The sequence below is a fragment of the Herpailurus yagouaroundi genome, unplaced genomic scaffold (genome assembly GCF_014898765.1).
Source record: "Herpailurus yagouaroundi ecotype Mexico unplaced genomic scaffold, PumYag 199, whole genome shotgun sequence".
Taxonomy (NCBI): Eukaryota; Metazoa; Chordata; class Mammalia; order Carnivora; family Felidae; genus Herpailurus; species Herpailurus yagouaroundi.
Window position 1 is genome coordinate 15940585 of NW_024412430.1, and position 27130 is coordinate 15967714.

General features: G+C 45.7%; 1 protein-coding gene and 1 long non-coding RNA gene across 5 annotated transcripts in view; one reads left to right on the forward strand and one right to left on the reverse strand.

Annotated features, from left to right (window-relative positions):
* GLIS3 (GLIS family zinc finger 3) overlaps positions 1–26741 on the reverse strand; it is a 449362-nt gene extending 422621 nt beyond the window's left edge. For 2 of the 4 annotated variants that reach the window (XM_040449463.1, XM_040449460.1), the window contains exons 1-2: positions 26285–26395; positions 12697–13183 (exon numbers count right to left, since the gene is read on the reverse strand). In XM_040449463.1, coding sequence (XP_040305397.1) covers positions 12697–13084 — 388 coding nt within the window. In that variant the 5' untranslated portion in view covers positions 13085–13183; positions 26285–26395. Of the gene's footprint in view, positions 1–12696; positions 13184–24131; positions 24397–26284 lie in introns of those variants that run through there. The other 2 variants (XM_040449461.1, XM_040449462.1) reach the window with 2 other exon arrangements.
* Positions 24697–26009, forward strand: LOC121013694 (uncharacterized). Its single transcript, XR_005782865.1, has 2 exons — positions 24697–25353; positions 25444–26009. It is a non-coding gene; the product is annotated as an uncharacterized LOC121013694 (long non-coding RNA).
* Positions 26742–27130: the final 389 nt, after the last annotated feature.

The following is a 27130-nucleotide window of genomic DNA, read 5'->3' on the forward strand; positions in this document are numbered from 1 at the left end:
GTGCCTTCCCCAGTATGGATGAACCTCGTCCAGTCAGTAGAAGGCCTGAACAGAACAAAATGGGGGTCTCTCCCACAAGTAAGGGGAACTTTCCTGCCTGGCTGCTTTGAGCTGGGACAGCAATCTTTTCCGGCCTTCAGAACCAAACTGAAATATCAGCTTGTGTGGTTCTCCAGCCTACCAGCTTTTGGACTGGAACTTACACCATTAGCTCTCCTGGTTCTCAGGCCTTTGAACTCTAAATAGAACTAAACCATGGGTCTCCAGCTTGCCAACTGAGGTCCTGGGATTTCTCAGTCTCCACTGGCTCCAAGTGAGCCAATTCCTTATAATAAATCTCTTTATACAAATATCATACACACACACACACACACACACACACACACACACACACAAATAAATATCCTATTGGTTATATTTCTCTACAGAACCCTAATACATATACTAAGAAATACAGAAAAGCAGGGGCACCCGGGTGGCTCAGATGAGCGTCCAACTTCAGCTCAGGTCATGATCTCACAGTTTGTGGTTTGAGCCCTGCGTCGGGCTCTGTGCTGGCAGCTCAGAGCCAGGAGCCTGCGTCAGATTCTGTGTCTCACTCTCTCTCTGCCCCTCCCCCGCTCGTATTCTGTCTCTCTCTCAAAAATAAACATTAAAAAATTAAAAAAAAAAAGAAATAGAGAAAAGCAATATGGAGGGAGAAAAATGAAGTGATGTGTAAAGAAAAGCAGAAATAAAAGATCATGTTGCGTGCAAAGACCGTGGGGAAGTGCCGTGTCCTTAGACTTTCAAAAGATCTAGTTGGCCATCCTGTCGTTGGGTACCATGACACACTCCTGATCCCTTACGCTAAATCCCCTTTTACATAAGCCAGCACAATGGGCTGCAGCTGACTGCAACCAAAAGAGTCTCGAATGATGTACGTAGTGAACCAGAGCTCTGGCGGTGCAAAGCCCCCGTCTCCGGCTTGGCTCCCTGACTCGTCCAGACAGAACACAGCAGGACAGTTGAGACACAAGACCCTGGGGTCAGAAAGAAACTGCATTCACTTCCCTGCTTCCACACCTACGAGCCATGTGACTGCTGCTAAGTTACTCTACTTCTCCAAGTCTTAGGTTTCCTGATCTAATGACACAGGGGGCTGCTAGGAGAATGAAGAGAACTCCGAGCTCCAGGGCCATCACTGGAGGCCTTCCAGATGGCGCCCCAGTTGTGTGGCCCAGGAGCTCTGCTTCACGCAGCAGGCAGACCAGAGGAAGGGCTCAAAAGTTAGCCTTTACCGTATCTTTCTTTTTTACGTCACGTTCCCTACCTGATTGTCACCAAAGCCACTGTCTTCAGCAAGTGAGGAGGGGCACTTTCAACACAAATTGATACAAACACCCAAGACCATCTATTTGTGAGTGGTTTTTCTGCTTCAGCTCACTCTACTTTTCAAAATAAATATATGCCAGGCACTACACCACCACACGTAGTAAAAATTACGGCAGAAATACTGTGTCTTTCAGGAAATCATTCTCAACTGCCAAGAACCCAGCCTTCTGAAGCAAGCATTGTACCAAAAGACCAAACAAAATCCTAAGAAGTACACAGGGCTCTGGAGTCAGTGGGACATGGGTTAAAATCTTGGTCAAGTTTCTTATTCTTCCTAAGCCCCTCTTTTCTCGTATTTTCAAGGGGATACTTCATAGGGTTGGGAAGCATTAAAGTAAGATATGCAAAGGCAAGAACTAAAAGAAGTACTAAATAATTGCTAACTTCTTTCCAACTCTAGAATAAAAAATTGAAGTGCTAAGTTCTTGCTAGCTTATTTCCAACTCTAGAATAGCCAGGAACTAATTAATGTATTCTACTTAATAATATACTAATAATCACCCAATGGCCCCACGAAAAAATGTTGCTATTAATTAAGTTAAATGGGTCTAATCCTGTCAAGTAGGTTGGACCACTTTACCTTAATGCAGGTGGGTAAGATTCTGCACCTAAATGCCATTAAACCTCCCCCTCAATGGAGGGTGGCCCTGCACTCTAGCTCATCCAGGACAGTCCTGGCCGTAAGTATTAATAGGGCCCCGTTTCTCTCTTGAAAGTCTCCTGGTTTGGATAATAAATTATAGGATCACCTTCCCTAAATAAAGTAAAAATTTTAGATGAAAGATACACTTCTACAATTTGTTATTTCACATCCATGTTTGTTTACTGTGGTTTATGATGATGTAAGTTTTTTCCGTCCAGCCTTTGAGACAAACTGAAAACAAGACCATTCGGGGCTCTATAGCTCCATACCAAGTAGCTTTTCAGACTGCCCAGACTCGGGAGTTGTGACTGGGCTGTCAGCCTTTATCTCACAGGACAAGTCGCACAAACAAACAGAGTGGCAGGACAGGGCCATCCCACTCAGCAGCGGTTGCTGTGGTTTATGGAGGCCCGCACAGCCCCACACTGACGGACAATCGGGGAGCAGAGTAAAAGGGACGCCTCTGGCACTCCGCGGTATAAAATGCACTCTCACGCTTACCGTCCAATGTGACTCTCAAAAGCAAACACCATTTTCTACCCCCGCATCTCACAAGATGCCTGCTGCCTGCCACACAGCTGGGGGACACCTGGAAAGCCGATGCATTTGCTCACAAGTTCCCTGAAGCTCACCTTCTCTCTACCTGAGATCCCCAGAACCTGCCTGCCTCAGTGTCTTGACCCTCACCTGCCACCCACTACCATGGATTCGAACACCGATTCTGGGCCTTCTCCCCCATTGTGAGCCCTGCCCTCTACCTCCATCCATAACGTCCAGCTTTGTTCATCAGCATCATGAAACCAAAGCCAAAGATGAGACGCTCCCTGGCCACACTCCTCCTCAAGGCTACGTGGCCAGGTCTGCCCTCTGCCTAGACCCTGCCCATTTGGAAAGAGGGATAAAACTTCACTCGCCACTCCATTTTACACATGAAGAAACCGAGGCAGGGTAGACAAGTGGCTTCCCCGAGGTCACACGCCAGCCGTGCTTGAAGAGGAGCGTGGGTCTTCTGAGTCCAGGGTCCACCATGTTTCTCCTCCAACAGTGCTTCTCAAATTTCAGTGTGTACTCACAAGGTCAGCTACATAATCGGCAGGGATCGGTGAAAATGAAAATGAAAATGAAAATGTTGGGTCCCTTGTACAAAAAGCAGGAGAAAATGACTCTCCACTCTTCTCTAGTCCCTCTCTTGACTGGTCATGGTTTTGTTTTCTGGTTTGGGGGGGGGTTGTTTTTCATTTTGGTTTGGTTTTTTTTTTTTTTTTTTTTTTTTTTTTTTTTTTGCTATTTACCACTTCTGCAGGGGGAGTTACCCAGAACCTCACATGGGATGGGGCATCCTGAGCACATGTACCCAGCCCTGACCTCCCCACCCTCATGGCCGGGTCCCTGGAGGTAGAGGGCAGCAGTGGGTACCGGGTGGGGGCAGGGGAGCCAGCAGCTGTCCTGGCAGCACGTGGGACCACACATGCATGAACGGAGACTCCCGGCACCCCGCACGTGCTCCAGCGTCCCATCGGGTTTCACTTGCAACGCACAGCTTCAAAGATAAAATCAGTAAGAATGTCAAGACAGCGATCACAGAGCACTGAAGTCCAAGCACGGGGCGCTCCTTCTGAGCTCGGGCCCCTGGACAGTCACTGCTCACGCGGCCAGGACACTGGTCTTGTGCTGGATCCTGTTAAAAGGCACAATCTGAAGAAGTCAGTCTGGGGTGGCCCTGAAACTGCGTTCCTAACCTGGTCCTCAAGGATTTGGACTATCCTTGGACAGCAAGGTCCCACACCACAGGTCTCATTTGTCACCTTGCTTATTATGTCAGAGCCAATTACAGGCCTTCTATTTCTTTCATTATTCAAATAAGGCAGCCATAAAAGTAGGTATTAAATACAAGTCACCATCCATTGTATCCTTAAGTTTTGATGGGTCAGAATTAGCAAATCTATTCTTATCCATGACATCCTCCTGCCTGGGGTTCAAAGACTTCACAGAGGTGTGCAAAGCGACCTCTGCAGGTACTGATGTCACTCAGGCGGCCCTCAAGCAAACACGGCCTGATTCCTGCCCAGGTAGGCAATGCCCCCCACCTCCCCCACGCTCAGAAGGGCCTATTATTGGAAATCACCAAGTACAAGATGGAAAGGGCAGCTGAACGGCAGTGAGTTTTACAGGTGTACTTGTTCCCGAAGGCAGCAACCAGAAACTCTGAGGGAGAGGGGAACAGCGTTTCTCAGAACTCCTGTAGCAGGAGCTCTCACACTGTGGAGGCCTACCAGGCATCAACCCGCGCACAGTACGCAGAGGATGAGATCGCCAGCAAACCGAGCCTCAGTCTCTTAATCCCTAAAATGGGGCCAGTCACACCTGCCCTGCCCCATAGGATGGAACCTTTGCTCAAATCATAGGGGACCATCAATATGCAAGTTTGTGAACTCTAAAGCACCGTGCAAGTCCGAAGCTGTTACTATTTAACAGTCTTAGAAAATGCTACAGCGGATGCTATATTCCAGCTTCGCATTCTACAGTATCAGAGGCACTTCTAGGGGGCAGGGAGTGCTAATGGAATACGTTCTTTGAAAGGGGGAATATCGTGGGATTGACAAATCACTTTTATAACTAGAACAAACCATGCCTGCTGTTCAGTAATACTTGGAAATCCATCATCAATTTGATTTACACGCTGCAACAATAAATCACACAAAGTATAGACTGTGTAGCCCAAAGAGGAAACAAAAGTAAACAGGGTGTTTCACCTGTGCTGTTGGCGAGGCGAAATGAAAACCCTGGCTACCTCAACTGGAATAATGCCTCTGGTCTCTGGCTGGTTTGGTTATTTCTGGAACCTTTTATGGAATATTAACTTTATTTGCTCTAATTCTACAGGAAGCCACATTGGAAGTGCAAGGAAATACAAGTGATTAAAAAGCAGAAGTGAAAAAAAAAAAAAGTAACCAAGTATTTTGCCCCAACTTTCAGTAGCGAATGTTATCAATCGATATATCAATGCATAGAATTAACTGATTGATAGATCAGTCAATCTATCAATGCACTGAATTAACTGATTGAATATATCAATCAATACATCAATGCATCTCTTCAAAAATGCAAGACCCTATTTGCTATTCTTAACCCAGCGCTAACATAACAACATTCGACATGATTCACTCACTGCTGTCAGCAGAATTTTTTTTTCATGGTTTGTCCAGGAATAAACATAAGTGAAGGAATGATACAGGAAAGTAACATTTTAAATCAGTGGCAGCATTTTAAAATTTATAATGTGGCGGTGGGGGAAAAAATATGAAGCTAACTGACCCACTAAGGAATCAAGCAGTAACCTAAGCTCCAGGTTATAACCAATTGAATTAGCAAACCACAAACAGTAAAAAATCAAAATAAAATCTGATGTATTATTTAAAGTACAACTAGTCTCTAGACCTCCCAGGTTCACACGTTTAAAAAAAAAAAAAAACAGGTCTTTACAAGAGACACCAACCTTAAGTTATACAAAAGAGTTTTTTAATCCCAATTAGTGTCCTTTGTTGATATTATTCTGCTTTTTCTGACCAACAATAATGAATAACCCACAAGCGCTAATAAATAACTAACTCCCTTTGTCTCCAAGGACAGCAGAGCCCAACAAGAAATGTCAGAGGCCCTCAAGTAAAATAAAAAACCTTTACAATGAAAATCTTCCCAATTATATGGTCCTACGGGGACTGCGAATGTGGAGTTGTCTTAAATATTTAAATAGCTGTGTCAAATGTGCTTAAAGTGAGGATCATAAAGCTGATTTCCCAGATGCTTTGAAAAATGCATTTCCACCAGTCTAATTACAATCCATAACTATGAAACAGCAAGTAGGGAGAAATGCCATTACGGGTACAAGATAAGTGAGGTTCTGTACTCCCCAATCTTAGCAGGGCCAGGAGGCGGCCAGCTAGGGAACATCCCGCAGCTCAGGCAGTAGCCCAGATAAATACAAACATTCTCACCTCAGTACATTAAACATTCACATGTAGAAAGAAATCATTGTTAAAACTAACCTCTACTATCTGAGAAAGGTAAAGCTAAAAACACCCTTTTATGGTAGCACAGAGCCAATCAACAGACACACGGACACTGTGGAGAACCAGGGATCCCACTGACGAGTGAATGTGTGAGGAAGGGCTCCATTCTGTTACCTTCTTCCGATAGATCTCCTAACTCTGTGCACACACGGGGCCTAGAAGCAAGGGCACCCCAGAGCCAATAAAAGCACGCTTCGTCCAGTTTTCCAAATATTTCCCACTAAAAGGGACCCGAGCTTTTTGGAAAAATGGCGGATTCCGAGTCTAGGGCAGGGAAGTATAAGTGGACCTAGAACATCCTGTCATGCGTGAATGCAAGGAAGTGCTTAATGGGAACTTATCAAAAGGCCACACGAACTGGCATGAAGGGGCTCGCACCTGCCAGGGCTGGGACAATTTGAGCATCAAAAAGATAAGTGATGGTAAGGAATCACAACACAGTGGATTTTTAAAAAGAATACATGAGGTCTAGAGTGATTCTCGAAAAAAGAGAGAGAGGAATTCTTGCAAGAAGAATACCAACTAATAAGCAGAGAAGGGATACCGGAATCAGAAAATCACCATTAGGCAATTAATAACATGATGACTGACTCACACAAGCATCGCTGATGGAGAACAAGATATCTGCATGATATTATGCATCAGGTTTGAAAGGGGAAGGGTCCACAATGTGGAGATCCTGGGACCCCCACCTCGGCCAAATGATCAAAGCAGCACCACCAACACCAGGATACATGAGCCTTCCGGGCTCCTGGTGTGATGCACCAGGGCCCGCACAAACACTCTGTGGAGTCCTCCTGCCGGAAATGTTGAACCAGAACCTGATCACAAAGAGATGATTAGACAGCCAAACTGGGAGACAAAACAAGTGACCTGAACTTGAAAATATCGACATGGTCTGAGCTTAAACATGTATTCTATTTTAAGATGTAACTATATACAAGCGATACTACTGGATCAAAGTTAAATTCCTTGGTCGTGATTAACGTATTCTGGCTGTAAACGTGAAAGACACCTGCTAAGGAATTTGGGGGTGAAGTGTCAGAATGCCTGCAGCTTACTTCCAAGTGGTTCAACCTGCTTGAGGAAGAGAAAGAGAAAGGTAGCAAATGCTGAAAGCGAAAGGCGAGGTAATAGAACATAATACAAAATAAGATAAAATCTAACTTTTTTTAGAAAGATAAATTCAGGAGAGAAGAAGGAGTCTTATTTATGAAGGGAGTTACGTAGGACTAAGTAGGAATAGTTGGGCGGGGCTCCTGTGGGTGTGATTTGGGAGGACTTGTCCGTTCCTCCTTTTGCCTTTTGTCCTCCTTCCCCCCCAACCCCACCCGCAACCCCCTACACCCTTCTCGGAAGACAGACTCCAGGGCAAGAGCAGGGAAAGTTGGGGGGAAGCCCCGCGATCGTGGGCCCGACATCCCTGAGCTTCTAGCCATGAGCAGTACCACCTGCCCAGCTGCTCTTTGTGCGAGAAAAATTAACTCCTGTGACAGAGGCTCCCACAACGTTCTCGGTTCCTGGCACTCTTAGTGTCTCAGTAATTTCCTCATGGTGCCTCCAGGCCAAAAGGAACACCTAACACTACCCTTTATTAAGATGTTAAGTGTCAACAACTTAATAGTATTTATGCACTAACAACTTATTAGCTGTTTGAAAAAAATAATATGCATACTATTAAGAATAAAAGTACCTTGGGGCGCCGGGGTGGCCCAGTCGCTTAAGTGTCCGACTTTGGCTCAGGCCATGATCTCACGGTTTGTGGGTTTGAGCCCGGCGTGGGCATCTGTGCTGACAGCTCGGAGCCTGGAGCCTGCTTCGGATTCTGTGTCTCCCTCTCTCTCTGCCCCTCCCCTGCTCATGTGCTCGCTCGCTCGCTCTCTCCTCTCTCTCTCAAAAATAAATAAATACTAATAAAGTTGTTAAAAAATAAAAGCATCTTTAATTCATTCTTAAACGGACACTGCTACTGATGGGATGTGCACTCCGCTGATGCCCTCTGAATACCACAGCTCTCAGAATTGGCTCGAATACCACCATCACCTTCAGCTCCTCCTCAATCCACATGGATTTTCACTTAGTACTTGCTTGTTTTTATTATGATAAAATATACCTAACATAAAACTGACCACCTTAACCATTTTTGTTTTGCTTTAAAGTTTATTTATTTAAGTAATCTTTCCCCCCCAACGTGGGGCTCAAACTCACAACCTCGAGATCAAGAGTCACTCACCACTGACTGAGCCAGCCAGATGCCCCCCTCCACGTGAAACAGTTGTATTTATTTATTTATTTATTTATTTATTTATTTATTTATTTATTTGAGAGAGAGAGCACAAGTGGGGGAGGAGCAGAGAGAGAAAGAGAGAGAGGTGGAGTAGTGGGGGGGGGGGGGAGGATACCAAGCAGGCTCCACACGGTCAGCACAGAGCCCGACGCGGAGCTCGAACCAATGAACCGTGGGATCATGACCTGAGCTGAAGTCGGACACTTTACTGGGCCACCCAGGAGCCCCTTAACCATTTTTTAAGGGTGTATTTAGTGCATTCACACTGCTGTGCAAGCATCAGCGTGCATCTCCACAACTCCCCATTGCCCCTCCCTCCAGTCCACAGCCACCACCAGTCTACTTTCTGTCTCTGTGATTTCACTCTCCTAGGAACCTCATATAAGAACAGCTATATAGCATCTATCTTTTTGTGCCTGGCATGATTCACTCAGCATCGTGTCTTCAAGGTTCATCCATGTTGTACTGGGTGTCAGAATTTCCTTCCTTTTTAAGGCTGAAGAATATTCCGCTGTGTGCATGAGACATAACGTACTGTTTACCCATTCATTCGCCTCCACTTGGGCTGCTCCCACCTTTTGGCCCACCAAGCGCCGGCTCTGTCATCACAACTACTGAAAGGGTAGCTTTGCAAAGATATGACACCACTAGAAGCAGCATGGGCAATCTAATGTTCAAAGTCTGAACCTCCTCAAGCTAGCGGTTTGCCTGGTGTCCAAAGGACGCCACATCTTCTCTGTTTCCCTCAAGAGTAAACATACCCCACGGCTCCCCGAGTTTGCTGGGTGCTCCAGGGCCCTTGGCACACGACCCGAGAACCATGCTCTGTGATGGGAAAGACACTGTTACGTGAGTCTTCAGTTGAGTGGAACTTACTCCTTCAGTAACATAAACACTACAATTAAGTTTATATTTCTTACAAGGTTCCCACTAGATACGGCTTGGAGTCAGATATGTGTTTGTGTGGCAATCCTTAGAGAACGTATTTTCTGTACAAAGTTCCGCTGGATTCTCTCTCAAGGCCTAGAAAGTGTGTTTTCTTCGCCACCCTGTAAACGGCACTTGGCCCCAAAGTAATGGTACCCCACTGTGACAGTTTTACGTCAACTTCAGCGGGTCATGAGGGGCCCGGATATTTGGTCAGATATCATTATGGGTGCTCCTGTGAGTGTTTTCGGATGTGACGCACATTTAAATCAGCGGACTGAGTAAAAGAGATTGTTCTTCCTAATGCGGATAGACCTCCCCAATCAGTTGAAGGTCTGAAGGGAATAAAAGGCTGACTTTCCACCAGGCAAGAGAGAACTCTTCCCTGAATGACTGCCTTCACACCGGGACGTCAGCATCTTTTCCCGCCTTTGGACTCAAACTGAAACGCTGGTTCTTTGTGGGTTCTTCGTGTTTCCCACCTGCTGGCCTTCAGAAAGGGGCTACGCCAGCCATCAGCTTTCCTGGGTCTTCAGCTTGCTGACTCGTCTTCCATTTCTTGGCAACGGTCAGCCTCCACACTCTATTCAGATACAGGTACAGGTACAGACACAGGCAGAGATACATTTCCTATAGGATCTATTTTGCTAGAGAACCCCCTGACTAATATACCCACAGAGTCACAGGCTCTTTGGTACCTCTCTCTCTGGGTCATGACAATGTCAACAACGCATAAGAAAGCGATGACAAATCCCGGGAGAGATGTCGACCTCAAGTTTATCACACCATTCCATCACATCATCCCCAGGGCTAAAACCCTTCCGCAACTCGCAGAGGGTCAAGGTAGATCCGAACTCCTCAGCACACCATTCATAACCTTTATCTGGCCTCTGCTTATTCCTGTCCCAGTCTCGTCTCCTACCACAGTCTGTACACTCCCCAGGGTAGAATCAGGCAGAAGTTAATGAAATGCACCATGATCTCTCTCTCCAGGTTTTGAGGGTGTTTGTCTCTCTATCCAGAATAGGTTCTGGACGGCATCCCTCGCACACATACCTACACATGTGCACAGACGCACACACGCGTGCACACACACACGACATACAATCTGCACGACTGCAAGGCTAGCTACTTATCCTTCAGGTTCCGCCCAGATATCCTACTCTCCTTCCAAATCCACTCATCGAGCACAGGCTGGGAACCCTCCAAATGTGGCCCTAGTGCCCTCAGTGTACCGCTACCAGAGCCCGAATTGTGCTTTAACTGCCCATTCATTTGTCTGAATTCTCCTAACTCCTTGAGGGCCGGACTGTGTCCCACTGGCTACTGTAACCCTAGGACAGTGGCTCACCTATAGTACATGCTCAATAATTCTCTGTTGAGTAAACGACTGGATGGAGTTCAAACGGTCCAGGACACCATCTTCAACCAGTTATTGGCTTAGCTTAGGAACTGTCAACTGAGATCTGAAAGAGACACATTCAGCCACCGCTGGCACCATCTAGAGTGGCCAAGCTACCGAGGCCAGAAAGGATGGTAACACGGCTGTCCTCAACCCCTGGCCCATGCTCATGCACACCCCATCCATGCACATCCAAAAGATGCCACGAGCTCAGAAGCTGTGCAAGGAGCCAGAAAGTTAAAAAGAGAAGACTTGGGGGCGGGGGGTGGGGGGGGGGAGGGAGGCAGGTAAACTAATGCTTACATTTTACCTGAGTTCCAGGATGTATTAACCCTGAGAGTTCACGGTCCCTGGATTACTTGAAGCATTTTTCCTAAACCACGAGTACACTTATAACCACTTCTGGTCACCATCAAAGTAACATCCCCAAACTCCTGACCAGCTGGCAATGCTGAAGTCACTTCTACTTCCTAGACCTTAGTTCCTGTATCAGTCAATTAACAGTAGCGTCCGACTCAGGGCCATCGTGGGGAATAACTGAGATCGCATAATGGAAGTCTTCGACATATTGGAAGACTTCTACTATCGTCGCCAGTCAGGCTTTCAACACAAGGATAGACGAAAGCAAGCTACGGCATACTAGACCAGCAGGGGCTGAAAGATTTTACTAGGTCTTGGCCCCTGAAAACCCAAGCACGTGAGCTTGACATCAAGGAACATAGCTTGTCACACCAGGGACACGACACCCTGACAACAATGGGGTTTGGATGCAGACCCAGGAGAAGTGTTTCCTATACTCATACTAAACATCAGCAGGTGTAAGAAACAAAACAACCTCAAACCAACCCTAAACCAATAAATAAATAAATAAATAAATAAATAAATAAATAAATAGGAAAAAAGCGACATACATGTTTCAGGCTTTTCCTTAATCGACCCATTTATACCATGGGGAGGAGTACGGAGACACTAAAACAACTTTTTGGTTATTTGCCTGATACAAATAATTATTCACCCTAACTGGGTGAGCTATCAGTTAAGTGGGTGAATGGCCACTTGGGCTGCTAGCAATTCCGTTTCGTAGTGCAAACACTTTAAATATAAACATTTAAAACCAAATGCTAAAAAATACCTAAAGGAACAGATAATTGTGCTGTTTTACATAACAAAGCTGTAGTTCACAGGAGATACAGGTCTTTCTCTTTCTAGCCCAAATACACATCTCATTTGCAATATAACTCATTAAGTCAACACCGGTTTCTAGAGAGAGTGTTTCATTCAAATAATCTGCTATTCTCCAACAATTATTCTTTCATTTCAAATGCACATTAACCAAATACTGCTGAATTAAAAGCACATTCTCTCCGCATTTCAATTAACCCAGTTTTCCAGTTCTCCACAGGCCCCAACACATACCCCTTCACTTTCTCTTCTAGCTTTCTTCACTCTTGTCACCAGCTTTGTTACAAAACTTACGGGTTCTGCTCTAGGAATAATTTTTTTTATCATTTCTATGTACTAATTCTTCACTTTATTGGCTATTAAAATCTCTCCTCTTTTATCCTTTTCTTTCCAAACCTGGCTTCTGGCACCCCAACTAGCACAATGACCCTTCTGGCCACCCCCCCCCCCCCCGCCAACCTTCCACGGCCTTCGGCATCCAGCCCCTTTGTGTGTCCAGAGGGCAGGATCTCTCTCAAGTCACCCTTACACCTTCCACCGCCCACCCACCCTCATCCATGTTTCTGATCTGTCTCACCTTCCACTCTGCTTCACGGTCCCACAAGGTGTCACGTTTGCCACTGTGGCCTCCGCACCCTCACACGCACATCCACACCCACCCCCTGGCCAAGTAAGCTACCTACTGTGAGACCATCAGCTCTGACCCTGACACTCAATCACCTATTTTTCCATATGATTTGCTGGCAGAGGAGGAACCAGGGGAGAAAAAACTAGTTTCCACTTGTAAAAGATCCCAGAAAGACAATCCTACCTTTCCCAGGATTTGGAGGAAAAGGACTTCCAAACTCCTGATGCTTTGGCTTTAAAGTGTGTGGCCCTGACATGCCTCCAGCCTGGGTGACCTGGAATCGTGGCTTCCCATTGGTGAGCACTTGTCTCCGGGGGCTCAAGGCGGGCAGACGGAGGGGGCTCTCGGCCATGCTGCTCTGAGGAGCCAGCCCTCCTCCCGAGGGCATCTTGAGATGCAGGCTGTTAGCAAGGCTTCCGATGGCAGAGCTCAACGTGCTGCCACAGGACGAGGGGCCAGGAGTCCCAGAGTGGGCTCGGATGGGAGGAATGTGTTGGCCACTGACCATCCCAGGCCCCTGCGGGCTTCCTGATGTCCGGTGGAGACTCATGCTGCATGACCTTCCATTCATTCTGAAAAAACCCGTGGCCAGGATGGTCAAGTATCCAATGGAACTAACGAGTCCTTTCAGGCAAAGTCCAATAAGTTATCCATGGTGTGGGTTATTAGCCTGTTTAAAAAAATAAATGCAGGCATTTTTAAAGGTAAAAATGAAAATAAGTCACAGTGAATTTTCAACCTGTGTAGCATTCACATAAGGAGGAAAAGAAGCAGTCTTAGCAAAACAGCCTTTTCTGCAAGGCAGGGTCATCAAATACATGGTTCATTGGCAGGCACTCTCCCTTCCTGCATTCACGGTAGACATGGGTTATGGATCACTGCATTGTTGTATTTACCACTGAGCCCTTCTCAATACAGGGCTCTTGGCAACTACAACCAATCAACTGGTGCCAGCTTGCAGGATGAAACTTATTTTGCTCCCCAGAGGATCTGTCCATCCTAGTTCACTTCTGCTACAGTGAGTCTTAGGAAACCCAAAGCATCACCTCGTGAGCTATGAGACCAATGCTTCAACGTTTCCAGGAAACAAACCAAAGACATGGCCTCTGAAAAGGATGTCAAACCACCTCTGATTTTTACTGTAAGAGCAAATTTTTCACAGTCCCTGGATTTACAAAAGATAAAAATACGGGCCTGGGATTCTCGCAAAGACGTCATATGCCCATATATCCAAACACAGCAACATGATGATTCTGAGTTATGGCGATGGCAAAAGAATCGACATCACCATACCCTCACCTTCTATGAAGGCCCTAGAAAAGGAAAAAGTCTGTGCAAAACACTTTATGGAAAGCATAACAAAAGAAGAGCCCCTCTAACGGTAAGTATGTCCACCATACTCCACATACAGTAAATCAGCCATTCACCACCCCTTTCCTCAAGCAGCAAAGAGAGAACCAAGGACTGATAAGACCATAGGACGTCATTACGCATCTGTGCATCATAAGGTCAGTACTCTCTGCTTACAAATCTTTAGAAAAGGCCATTCCCTGCCTTGATCTGTAACAGCCCTCCGAAATGTACACAGACTCAATGAGGTGATTAAGTGTCACTACTCCAAATGAGTGACAGACACAGTCACAATCCGCATTCTTTTCCACAGACAGGATAGTCATGAAAAGAAGCCAAAGCTGAACAAATGCAGGAAACAGGACTGAGTGCAAAGTAGCAGTGGTCAGATATTCTCAACTGGATGATTCCTGCTTTTTCTATACGACCCACTCAGTGTCTTAGACAAGTATTTCCAACCAAATCCTAAATGAGTGGCTTCATCGGTCATCAAGGGCAGAACATCACGTAGAGAAAACTCTCTACAAAGAGTTTTTGTTTCTTTGATCCTTTTAGGAAAGCAAAAATATTTGATTTTCAAGTCAAGCACTCGCTGTGCCCTCAGAATTATGTGTTCCCATATGTTGAAAAACTTCAAAAATTATTAACAATACAACATTTGGAAAGTTTTCCTCATCCTTACCAATTCTCTACCTTATGAAGAATTCCAGGGATGCCACGGTGGCTCAGTCGGTTAAGCGTCCGACTTCAGCTCAGGTCATGATCTTATGGTTGGTGGGTTCGAGCACTACATTGGGCTCTGTGCTGACAGCTCAGAGCCTGCTTCCCATCTTCTGTCACCCCTCTCTCTGCCCCTCGCACATGTGCATTTCTCTCTCTCAAAAAATAAGTATTGGGGAAAAAAAAAGAATTCTATTAGTCTAAGGCACCCAGGTGGCTCAGTTGTTAAGTGTCCAACTCTTCATTTCAGCTCAGGTCATGATCTCACAGTTCAAGAGATCAAGCCCCACATCAGGCTCTGTGCTGACAGTGTGGAGCCTGCTTGGGATCCTCTCTCTCTCTCTCTCTCTCTCTCTCTCTCTCTCTCAAAAATAAATAAACATTAGAAAAAAAGAATTGTCACATTTCATACTACCAAGCCAAGCATTCTTGAGAAATACTCTGATATCTAACTCCCGCCCTTCACTCCATTACAGTCCCCAAGAATGGACAAGTAAATCCAGCTTACTCAAACCTTATCATTTAAGTTGTTTTATGGAACAATAAGAAATGAACCCTGGTATCAAACTGGTTGTAAGATGCTGGTTTTTCACGTTGAAAACCTTCTAATGCGTTTTCTGCTGTGTCCATTTAAAAAGAACTCCAGTGTATTATCTTCCGGTCTATTGATTCCTGGGTTGATTATGAGCAAGAGTCATTTGATGTCTCTGTGCTTTGCCAGAGGATATTGGCCATCTATTCTCCACTAATTCATAAAGTAGTGTTTTCCGGGGGCGCCTGGGTGGCTCAGTCGGTTAAGCGTCCGACTTCAGCTCAGGTCATGATCTCACAGTCCATGAGTTTGAGCCCCGCGTCAGGCTCTGTGCTGGCATCTCAGAGCGCAGAGCCTGCTTCAGATTCTGTGTCTCCCTCTACTCTCTGCCCCTCCCCTGCTCATGCTCTGTCTCTGTCTCAAAAATAAATAAAAAACATTAAAAAAATATTTTAAAAAGTAGTGTTTTCTGAGTACTCTGAACCCTGCAGAAGAGAGCCCTCATTCACTACCAACCTAAATAAATAAATAAAAGTATACATATGTTGTATCGGCAATTTGTTGAAAATACGGAATCATCCAACATGACTGGCATTATGAGTCACTATGAGTCCATGTGACCAGTGTCTGAAGATTTGCAGACTATGCCCATTTCCAGGTTTTTAAAAATAAAGGAGTCATCTCTTTGGCAGCAATATCACATGCAAGCAGGAATTCTCATCAAATATCTGAATAAAAACACATAAGTAGGTACTTAGTATTGGGTCAGATCATCAAAAAGGTCAGTGTGCAGGAAAAATAAAGCATTAAGAAGTTAATTAAGTATCAGACACTCATACTTGCCTGTCAACCTGGACTTTCATTTTATTTTATTTATAAACTGTGCCCCTGTTTTAAATCACTTTAGGTTGGAAGTAACAACAATAACAAAAAATGCACTTAAATTTTATTACCAGAAAAGCAACAGCCAGAAAGTAAAGCGGTTGATACCATAAAGAAACGCCAGTGGGGCAGTGGCTTATGAGCTGAGAAAACCAGCCTCAAGTCAAAAATAAACTGTATGTGAAAATATGCTTAATAATCCAGTTTTCACATTAATTATGCCAACAGATTTTTCAAGCATTAGAGACCAGAATTTAGAAATCAATTTTATCTACCGATACCATAAAACTTTATATACTTTTTAGCTAGGCCATATGTTCATTTATAATCCTAGGTCCACTTGGTAACAAAAAAGGAATGAACTGCTAACTTTTAAGAAAGACGCTTCCTCATTGAGTCAGAGTGGGGGAAAAAAAAAAGCACTCAATTAGAAGGCAGGACACAAGAGTTCTACCTGTGGCACATCATTTATAACTTCTTTGGACTCAGAGCTTTCATCCATAAAATAAGGAAGTTGGTCATAATCACTGAGGTCTCTTGAAATTCTGATCTTCAAAATAATTAAGATAAGGAAGATGATCCAACATACCTACTGATGGGGCGCCTGGGTGACTCAGTTGGTTAAGCATCCAACTTGGGCTCAGGCCATGATCTCATGGTTCATGAGTTAGAGCCCCACATCTGGCTCTCTGCTGTCAGCACAGAGCCCAGAGCCCACTTCGGATCTTCTGTCCCCCTCTCTGCCCTTGTCCTGCTTGTGCTCTCTCTCTGTCTCTCTCAAAATAAATAAACTTTAAAAGAAAATACCCACTTATAGAGATCAAGCATAAATACGTAGATTTTATACCTATGACGTTTAAATCGAGGGGACAGGGTAAACATGGAAGCAAAAATAATAATCTCCATCCACTCCGTCAAAGCAAGAGCTGGTAGGAGGCTCACACACCAGCAGTGTGCCGAAAGACAACACTTAAAAGACAACCTTGAAAAATGGTATCCGGATTAAGTTTGCCTACGCTTTGACGAAAAGTGAAATCATAACTCATCAGTATCAAAATCTAAGTGGTAGGATTCCACTGGTAGAGCATCCTTCTATTTAAAAACTTACTCAAGTTTCCCAAATTACTTTTTCTTTCATCCTCTATCCAGTACCTTTCCCCAAGGTATCAACAGAAAAAAAAAAAAAAAAAAAAGAAGAGAAAGGAAAAGCAAGGAACATCCAAAAGTACAAATTTATGGTATTCTGAATCTGACATATTGATACATTTAGAGTTTTTAATACTCCATCGGTTCAAATAATAAAAATGTTCATTTTGTCAAATGAGTCAATGTGAGTTAATATATTCTTCCTTTGACCACTTTCAAACTCCTAAAACATCCTCCTTTAAGTCAGGTCTAAAAGGAAATTACTTAACTGCTAAGGAAACTCAGCCACAAAACCATTTAATGATTTCACTAGTTTTCTGGAAAAGCTATGACTTTGATCAAAATACAAAATCATGACTCTACCTTCTACCCAAGACTCTAGGCACTGCGGCTCACAGATTAAAAGATTCAACAAATGAAAAGCAATGTTAACTCATCCATTCAAGAGCATTCCAAAAACATGAGTTCCATAATGCCTATTTACAGCCAAGAGCTCTTTCTTAGTAAATATCATTAATAAACTCATCTAGAGTCATAATTCATCTGATGAGCCAGTTAATTATTAATTTTCATACATCATTTCATTTCCTTAGGCTACATTTAGCCTTTGTTACATTTTCCATTCCTTATGCCACAAGCGTTATTCTTACCCCGCACAGAAAACCTGATAATGAGGCACAAAATACTGTCAGCAAACAAACTGCTCCTGAATTGGTTTCTTTATATACATCTAAGCCATCTAAAATAGAGGTTTTATTGATTCTTTTTATTCTTTTCCCTTCAGGTTAATGATTGTATAATTTCATTAACTGCTTTTTCAACGTCTCTGCCTTGATCATTAATAGACCCGAGCTATTCCCCTGCACTTCTCCGGTTACAGCATTTGTAGCCTGAAGAATATAGAAATGAAAAGCCTATTGACAGATAATGTAAGTTATTCTCATGCACGGCTGCGGTGTGAAGCACATTTTGCAATTCAATCAAGGACAGATAGAGCTGAATGTTCTTAGATCCCAGGAGTTCATTTTAATAAGCAGAATGTACCTTGTCCTAACACAGGTGACTGACTCCTCAGAAAAGACTGTATAAACAAAAACCAATCGTGTAAGTCATTTTATTGGCAACAATATAAACACAGCTATATTAGATGAAACCAATAAATCAAAATTATTCTTGTCTCCAATTTTAACGAGAGGAGAGTGCAAACATGTGCCCGTGAACCTGGAGGATATTATAGAGGAAATGCCTTGGATGTGTACAATATCGTTTCTCTAAATTGGAAGGGAGGGTACTGAATTATGATAAAGCAACCCACAACAAGGGAGGGTTGGCCATTTCTGTGGTTTTATAACTTTATTCAGTGAGACCGACAGATTCACAGACTTCACAAGAGAAGTTACACAGGAACAGAGGGGGATGTTTCCACATCAGTGAGACGTGGAACACAAACTTAGGGAGGTTACACCTCGTAACCACCACATGTAGACCACACAGTCGTGCAGGCAATGCCAAGGTCTGATGTTGGTAATGCTAAGAATATTAACATATTTATTCTGAACACTATGATGTACAGATATTACTCAAGAAATGTAATCACCAATAAGATACAATCTTAAAAAAATCAAAGCAGTGAAGCACTGAGTTCTATCAATTAAAAAATATGAAGATAAACTACTGTTCCCTCCAGAGATTCAAGACCTTTCTGTCATTCAAGACCACTCAGAAAAGACAATATAATGAACATTATGGATCTCATCTAATAGGACCCCTGACTGTCTTATCTTTGGATTCATTTCAACCCTTACCTATCTAGAAATACACATATCCTAATTTTTCTATTTTTCTACGTTGTAAAAATTTCCTCAATGAACATCATCTTCCCTAAGTATGGTGTAAAATATCTGGCAGTACCCTTCTAAACTTAAATTAACAGCTAGGATATTCAAAATGCAGGTAGTAAATACAGACAAAGGTAAGAAAAAGGGGGAAGGAGGACGGACGTAGGAGAAAAAGAAATGATCAAGTCCAATTCAGAAATTTATCCTCTAAGTCAATCCTAACCTAAAAACCAAAGCAGAATTGAGAACCTTCCACATAAAACCAATAGTTACAGATTACCAAAAGAAATTCAGAACCTTCAGGAAAACACTACTGGAAGGCAACATTAAAAGTTCAGTAACCTCTCTTAGAATCCCCGCTCCATACTTCAATCCATCTATATAACTCTCATACACCCTTAGCTCACTAAATGTCACTACTTTTAGTAGTAATTACCTACAAATGTTTCATTTACCTTGCCTCAATCATGAACTCATCAAGGAGTAGGAAAAGTTCTAGAAATTTGTGGCCCTATCACAAATGGCAAGGGAGAAGGAAATAATTAGGACTGTAAGAAATCACACAAAATGAGAATGAGCTTGGAAGCAAAAGGATTTTTTTAAGACAAACACAGGTATGTTCAGGAAGGTAACCATGCCGTGGCCCTAAGTTTAACAAAGCACTAAAGTTTCTAAAGCAGCGTTTTTCAAACTGGTGGCAGACTGATAGTAGGCCCTGCAATCAATTATTCAATACTGAAAGTGTTTTGTAATGAAACAGAACTGACTAGAATAAAAGAGAAACTATCAGAGTACATCAGATGTATTAATGGTTAAGTACTGTTTTACTTCAGTTCACTTGTGGGTATACGTGTCTGTAGATCTTAATGCATATAGTGTATTCTGGGTAAGATGAGAAAAATGTAGTTTATTGTGCGTTACAGTCAAACAGGCACAAAAGCCACTGTTATAAAAGCATTTAGACTATCTGCCTGCCCAGGCATCTACAAAGAGAAAAACCTACAGGTATAGATAGAGCTGAAACGCCAAAGTCAAACAAATATCAAAATACAGCTGCATTAAATAAGTATTATTTATTTTAATTAATTAATATAAATTATATATATGTACACATATATATATAAAGTAGATCTATAAATTTGACATTTTTGGCTTTGTAAAACATTAGGATTAAATAATAAAAGGCTGTCCTACCACTGCTATCTTTCACTGTGTATTTGACTCAGTAAATATCATTCGATCAACATCAAACAGATCGACCAACTAACAGAATTAGGATCAAAATGACCCACAATTTTAGTTCTTCTTCATTGTAGAAGAGGGAAGACCTTCCCTGAAATAGAACTTTATTCTCACAATGCCAAAGGGGGACAAGTTTAAATTAACACATAACTGCCCTTCAGAACTGAGTTTTTCCAAACGGGTTCTTAATAGGAGTTAACCATCAGATCCCATGAAGAGGAATTTGAAATGGAAAAATGAACACATTCCTTATGATGTCACCACTGAATTAATTACCTGAATTGCAAAGGGTGAACACCACATGGCCATGGTCTGAGACACAAAGGCTTCTTCAGAAATATAAAGGAAGAGTAACTGGCTGGAGTTTTTTCTTTAAAAACAAAAACATAAACAAACCTCCACCTTTATACAAGAAGATACAAAGGTAGTAAAATTTGGCAAATGAAAAAGACATTCTTTGTCAGTCTTTGAGGACAAATGACTACTCGGTCTGTGTGAATAGCTATTTACACAGCTAAAGATCACAATCCTTTCAAAAAAGTAATAAATATCTACTTATGGAAGATTCTAGAAGTAAAACTGAATTTATCACTCACTAAACCAAATATTCAAGCATATTAAAGTGTCCCCCATGCCATGTATCACTGAACGATTTCTTTCCTTCAGTGTAGTTATTGCTTAAAAGTGACCAATAAAACTATTTTTAGTGTTGGTAGACAAAAGTTTTACACAAGTTAAATTATGTTCGCTGACATCACTGCAGAAGTATGAACATTCGCAACAATGACTAGTCCCTTAACCAACATGACAACATATTTATTTAAAAAAAAAAGGGGGAAGGAGAAAGAAAAAGAAAAAGAAACAAAGAAAGAAAAGAGAAAAAAAGAAAAAACCAACATGAATGACTCAGTCAAGTTACAGAAAGAAGTGGAATCTACTGGTCATGCTGAAAAGGTTGGGAAAACATTAATCCATTTCTTCACACACAAGAAAAACAAGAACTTGTACACAGCCCTGGCATCTGGTTAGCTTTCTGTGTATAGTATTCGGCAGGCCTAGAAAGGGAACTTCTTAGATCTGGCTCGGAACTTGAGGAATAACTGATATTCAGAAAGCCTGAGCTCTATCAAGGCCCCTGGCGCGGGGTCTGACCTCGTGCTGTAGCCCTACCTGCCCATCTGCAGTCCCGCAAGGCTTGCTACACCTGAAGGAATGTGCGGCTGCTCCCATTCTTGGCCTTGAGGAGATCTGATCTGACGAGAAGGGCCCCATCGGCTTCCTCCATCTCGGGTCTGCTCTCAACTATGGACAGCCCTCACGATTCCAGTCTTCCAGACAAATCCCCTGATCCTGTTCCCAACGTGGATCATAATTGGATCCTTGTCTCTGTTCTTACTTACTGCTTTCGAGTCCACATGGGTGGTCCTTCCCCTCTTCACTTCTCTTGCCCCCTTTTTCCCCAAACCCACATCCTCTGTACCCTCCAGGTCCACCCCAAATACCCACTTTAGGCCTTCCCCCAACCTCTGTTAATATCTGTACCTGTTTGTAAAACGGTTAGAACTATGCTATTGTACGTGGTTCACGGAATTACTCACAAACAATGAAAACTCGTAGCTAAAAGCTGGGAAACAAATACAGTAATTTCGGCCCTGAGACCAGGCACTCCTTTTGATGTGGGGGGGGGGGGTGGGTGGCCCTCACAGAGGAACTGTCAAATGCATCTGGAGATGGATGGTGCAAGGCGCATTCTCCTTGCTCACCCCGCACTGGCTCCGTGCTGTATGCTTCGCTCCTGTCTATGGTCTCCCTATCAGGCCCTCATCGGGACAGAAAACACAGCTTCTGTTCTGCTAGTGTTTTCCTTGATTCTATCATGTTAAGTGACGCCTGGCCAACTAACTCTGCAATCTCAACTGTTCTCATCATCTTTAAAAAATTTTTTTAATGTTTTTATTTTATTTTTGAGAGAGAGAGAGAGAGAGCGCGCACGCGAGCGAGCAGGGGAGGGGCAGAGAGAGAGAGATCATGAGATCATGACCTGAGCCGAAGTCAGAAGCCCCTGAGCCACCCAGGCGTCCCTGTTCCCACCGTCTTTAAAGGGAAATCCAAATTATCTGACCGACTAAAACGTTGTTATGTCAGCAAAGACGACAGCCCCAGGAGTACATACTGAATCATCCAACTTACCTAAGGTATTTTTAAAGACAGGCAAAATTAATAAATCGGTTAGAAGTCAAGGCTGTGGCTAGGGAACACGGTGACTGGAGGGCAGTGTGAGAGATGTTTCTGGAGTGTTGACAACATTCTATTTCTTGATCTGAACACCAGTTGCTCAGTTGTGTTTAGCTCATGAAATTTCATCAAGCTTAAGATACATGTACTTTTCTGTATGGATATTTTATTTCACCCCAATAAAGAAAAAAAATGGGTTTAGTGTCAACTCTGCCTGGAGTAAATGGAAAACCTGGAACTGGGGCATCTTTTATCAAACGACAGGTTAGAGTCATTTAAAGATTCTGTCATACGCTTCATCCTCCAGGACGGAGTAGGGCAGCACATTTTTTTTTACCGCATAGATTTCCTACATGCTTGTTTATTTTTAAATTTGATTTTCAATCTTAATGGATCCTGTGAAGCAACCAAACAAGTGAAAAGTTGGAGTCAAGTCCCGTCTTTCTACCTTCTTTCTAATACCCTCTACAGAGAATAATTACAGAAACACAGAAAATGACTTCTCCAGGGAAGCGAGTGTGGCCTGGATGCCACTTCCTGAATTATCTTCTTCAAGAGGTACTTCATCTATATTCGGCAAGAATTACAAACTAACATTCCAACTCCAGAGATCACTACCTACAATACGCGAGGGACCAAAGTGAAAAGATTGTCCTCAGATTTAATTTACTACCAAGGAAGAATACTCAGAGGAAAAAAAAAAAGACTGAGGACGCTCAGCTCCCTTTCGAAACAATGGAAAGACCCCTTTCTGCCGTATGAATGAAGGCAAGGATGGTAACAAATGTTAGTTTGCTATTACCTAACCTCCCCCACCCCGCCTATTTTGGCCCAATAGGAATTTCACCTACTAGGTGAACGCTGGAGTCCACCCCACCTGCCCCCCTCCCCTCAAAAAAGGTTGCTTTTCTTATTTGGAACGAAGATCACTTCCAAGCAAACCAACAACAGACCTCAGGTATTGGGTCTCTGACAAACCAACTACCCTTAAGTAACTTGGGTGGAATCAGGCATCAGAGAAAAGAGGCCCTCTCCCAACTGGCCTACCGTGAACCAGGAAGACAGGGAGCGACAGCAGCACTGGGACTTAAGTGCTCAGGCTCAAGAACTGTTAAGTCCTTCCAGCAACAATGACGACTTCAACAGCCAGTAAGAAAAAGTGTTTTTGGAAAGTAACTAGGAAAGAACTGTCCCCTACTCCTCTCAAAGGCACTGGAGGGTCTAGTCCGGCTGCCACAGACAACTAATGGCAACTGGAGTGCATTCGCCTGTGACCCTTAAACTTCAGCAAGTTCCCAACTGCAACACATGATATATAACATCACACACTCCTGTCTCTACGTGGCTGCAAGCTTCCCCCTAGCCTTCTTTGTGAGCAGATTCTCTTTTTGCAAACCTTCGCAGGACGCACTTGTTCAACACGTTACCAAGGAAGTAAAATCCGAGGAGGGACAAGAGGAGAAATGGGAAGATTTAAACCAAACAAGTCAATTTTGTACAAAAGAAAAAAAAAAAAAAAAAAAAAGCTTCCCAGCTTAGCGTAACAGAGGGTGCTCTAATGGAGAACGTGACACAGGGGGAAAGGGATGTCTGGCTGACTCCCAAGGCAGAAATCATGACTCATCAAAGCTTTCAGTGGGGACACAGAGACTTCACATTAGTCTGGAGCTCACCTTCAGGCCAAGAAACGCTCTCTGTGCTGGAAACTAGGAAACTGCAGTGTGTGTCCGGCATCGGTACCAACCGCCTGTGAGCAACTGGACAAAACCCTGCGAGTCTCTGGCTCTCGGTTTCCCCGTTCACAGGTGACCCCATCCATCGCCAAGGTCCCTTCCAGCGTTCACCGTCTATACTTGATAGTCCCCGGTCCTTTTCCCAAAGGGAACTGGTCCGCTGGGGGGAGCTGCGGTACATCCCTCCCCCCACGCAGCCCGACCCAAACTCCGCGGAGATACTGAGGTTCTGGAAGTACGTGACCAGGCGGTGCAAAGCCCTTTTCTCTGCAAAGGGGGCCCGCAGTTACAAGAGTCCCGTCCCCACAGATGCTGCTCCCCGTGATTCCGGAAGTACCCTCCACCCCAGGCCCCAGGCCCGAGTTCAGATGCTCCGGGGGATCCGGGCCTCCCAGATGCCCGGGAAGCCTAGCCGCGGGGTGGGGAAGACGCAGCAGAGGGGCGGGGGCCTCTCCAGGCGGGAGGAGGACTTGCGAGATCCGGAGAGGTGCTGGGGACCCACTGGACGGGGAGACGCGCCTGGGGCAGGGCTGGAGGAGAGCAGCGCTCATCTGACCCCGGCTGCCCTCCCGCCCCAGGTCCCAGGCCCGAGTCACCAGGCTCCCCCAGCGGAGGGGCGGGTCTGAGCGGGGAGGCGACAGGGACCGGCTGGGGTGCGCTGCTGCGACCCCGCCACTCTCCGGCCGCCTCTGACCCCAGCCCTCGGCCCAGTCCGCGAGCTAGCGCAGCAAAACAAAACAAACTCGCGCTGGTTTCCTGTTGTGCAACCCAGTCCTGAGTAAGTCCGGGCCGAAAGGGCGCCGCCGCCGGCCCGAGGCGGGGAGCCCGGGCGGCGGGGACCGGCGCGATGTCCTTCCCGGCCGAGCTGGGACGCCCGGGCAGCCGCGGGCCCCGCCAGCCGCAGCGCCCACGGAACCGGTGCCCCAGCCCCCGGGTCTCCTTCCGCGTCTTTCCTCCCAAACACCCCGGCGAGTCGAGGGCGCGACCCGCGAAGCCAGAAACCACCTTCTCCCAAAGCGTGTCCCTCCAGGTACCTAATTGAATCATCCATAGGATGACAAATCCGTCCGGGCCAAGTTTTCCAGACACTTGGGCAACTTCCTCGTCCCCGGGGTGATTTGTCAGCTCCAGTGAGTAACTTGGAAGTGTCGCTCGGGGCAAGGTGTGTGTCTAGGGGAGAACCTGGTGCTCACTCACGCTTTCCAGAGAGCAGCCCCGACCGACTGCAAAATACACACAGGGTCATTTACAGGGACGGGAGCCGTGAGCACGACAGAGTGCCCGAGACTGAGACATTCTCCAAACAGTGCTGACATTCTGTCGGCCCCAGAGAAGTGTAAACGCGGAGTGACGAAGCCGAAGCCGAAGCCGGCGGGGAGTGCGAGCGTCTGGGTACGTCTGCGCATTCTGCGGCGTGGGAGGTGATAGTTATAGACCTGGCGGCTGCGGGTGGCGGGACCGTCCCAGCGACAAGTTCAAGGACCCCCAACCGAAAGGCCTCCTGGAGCAGTGGGGACCTGGTCTCGGGCGAGGTGCGAGCGTGCAAAAAAATGCCCTTGGTGGAGCTTCACAAACACGTGGGAGCTGGAAAAGGCAGCTTCAGCCCCGTGTGTGTGCGCGCGCGGGACCTCACGTCACCCCACCAACTCTCACTTCTCCAAAGTTTCCCTTCAGTGGGGACTCCTGGGTGGCGTGCAGGACCACAGCCGCGCGTCCTGTAACTTGCCTTCATTGTGTGGCCCTCTGGCCCCTGCTGTTCAAAAGAAAAACCAAAAACAAAATCTCCTCCTAATTAAAGAAACTTTAATACCTTGTGGATTTCCTCTCCGTCTTCTACACCAGGCGCTCTTAGGCAACTGACAACAACACGGCTTGATCACTAATTGAGGGCTGCCAACAGATCTTTCCGAAAATCTGGGGCTTGGGGGGCGGGGTGCGCGTATCCTTAAACCCGCGCAAACGCCACTGGCTCCTCGTGGAAAACTAATTCTAATCCCTAGTTTGTATCTCGGAGCGTTAACTCCCCCGCACTCTCAAGCGCCGGTTTCTCCCGACTCTCGCCTGCGAGCAAAGTTCCTATGGTAGCCACTTACCAGGTAACCCGGATTTCCACAACAAAGCCAGGCAGGCGTGTGGGTCCCTTCCCCTGCCAGCCTGTGAGTGACAGCGGTGGCCAGCGCTGGCGAAGAGTAACTTGGGGCTCCAGCCCTTCAGCGCGCTCCGCGGGTTCTGCCTCCTTCGGAAACGAAAACTCCCATCCAAGCCGGGGGACGGTGCGCGGAAACCCGGCCCCGGTGCCGTGTGTGCGCGCGCGTGTGCGAGGGCAGCGGCAGCAGGGGGAGGAGAAGGCAGAGGGGGGGTGGCTGGACCCTCGGCATCAGCGCATTCTCCCCCCCACACAGACATACACACACGCAAATGTTTTTAAAAAGTTGAGTTTCGACTTTGTGCCTCGCCTGTCCCGCTCATCCTCGCCCTGGGCCGGGGGATGCGTCTGGGGGGCGGTGCGGGATGCTGGCTAATTGCTTTCGGCGGCGGTTCCGTGGGGGGGGGGGGGGGGCGCTGGGGCGAGCGTGGACGACTGCGGGCGAGCGTGGGGGGGTGGGGAGGGGCAATGGCCCTGGCGCTGGTGCCCTTGCGCGCCGCGCACTGGGCTGCAGGGGCGGCGCAGTGTGGACACGGCTGCAGGGGGAGGGAGGCGGGAGGCGGAGAGCGGGGGTGAGGGAGGAGAGGCAGCCCTGAGAGGAGCATGGATAAGTGTTCATCGGCGCAAGGGCCGGCCTGTGGCCAGCTGCTTCCTGAGTGTGAGCGCTGGTGGGGGGCGGGGAGGGGGGCGGGGAGGGGGGGAGGAGAGGGAAGAGGGTGGAGACGGGCTCGCTGGTCACCAGGCTGGCCAATTCGATGGCTGAGCTTATGTCTCCCTCTCCACGCGTTCACAC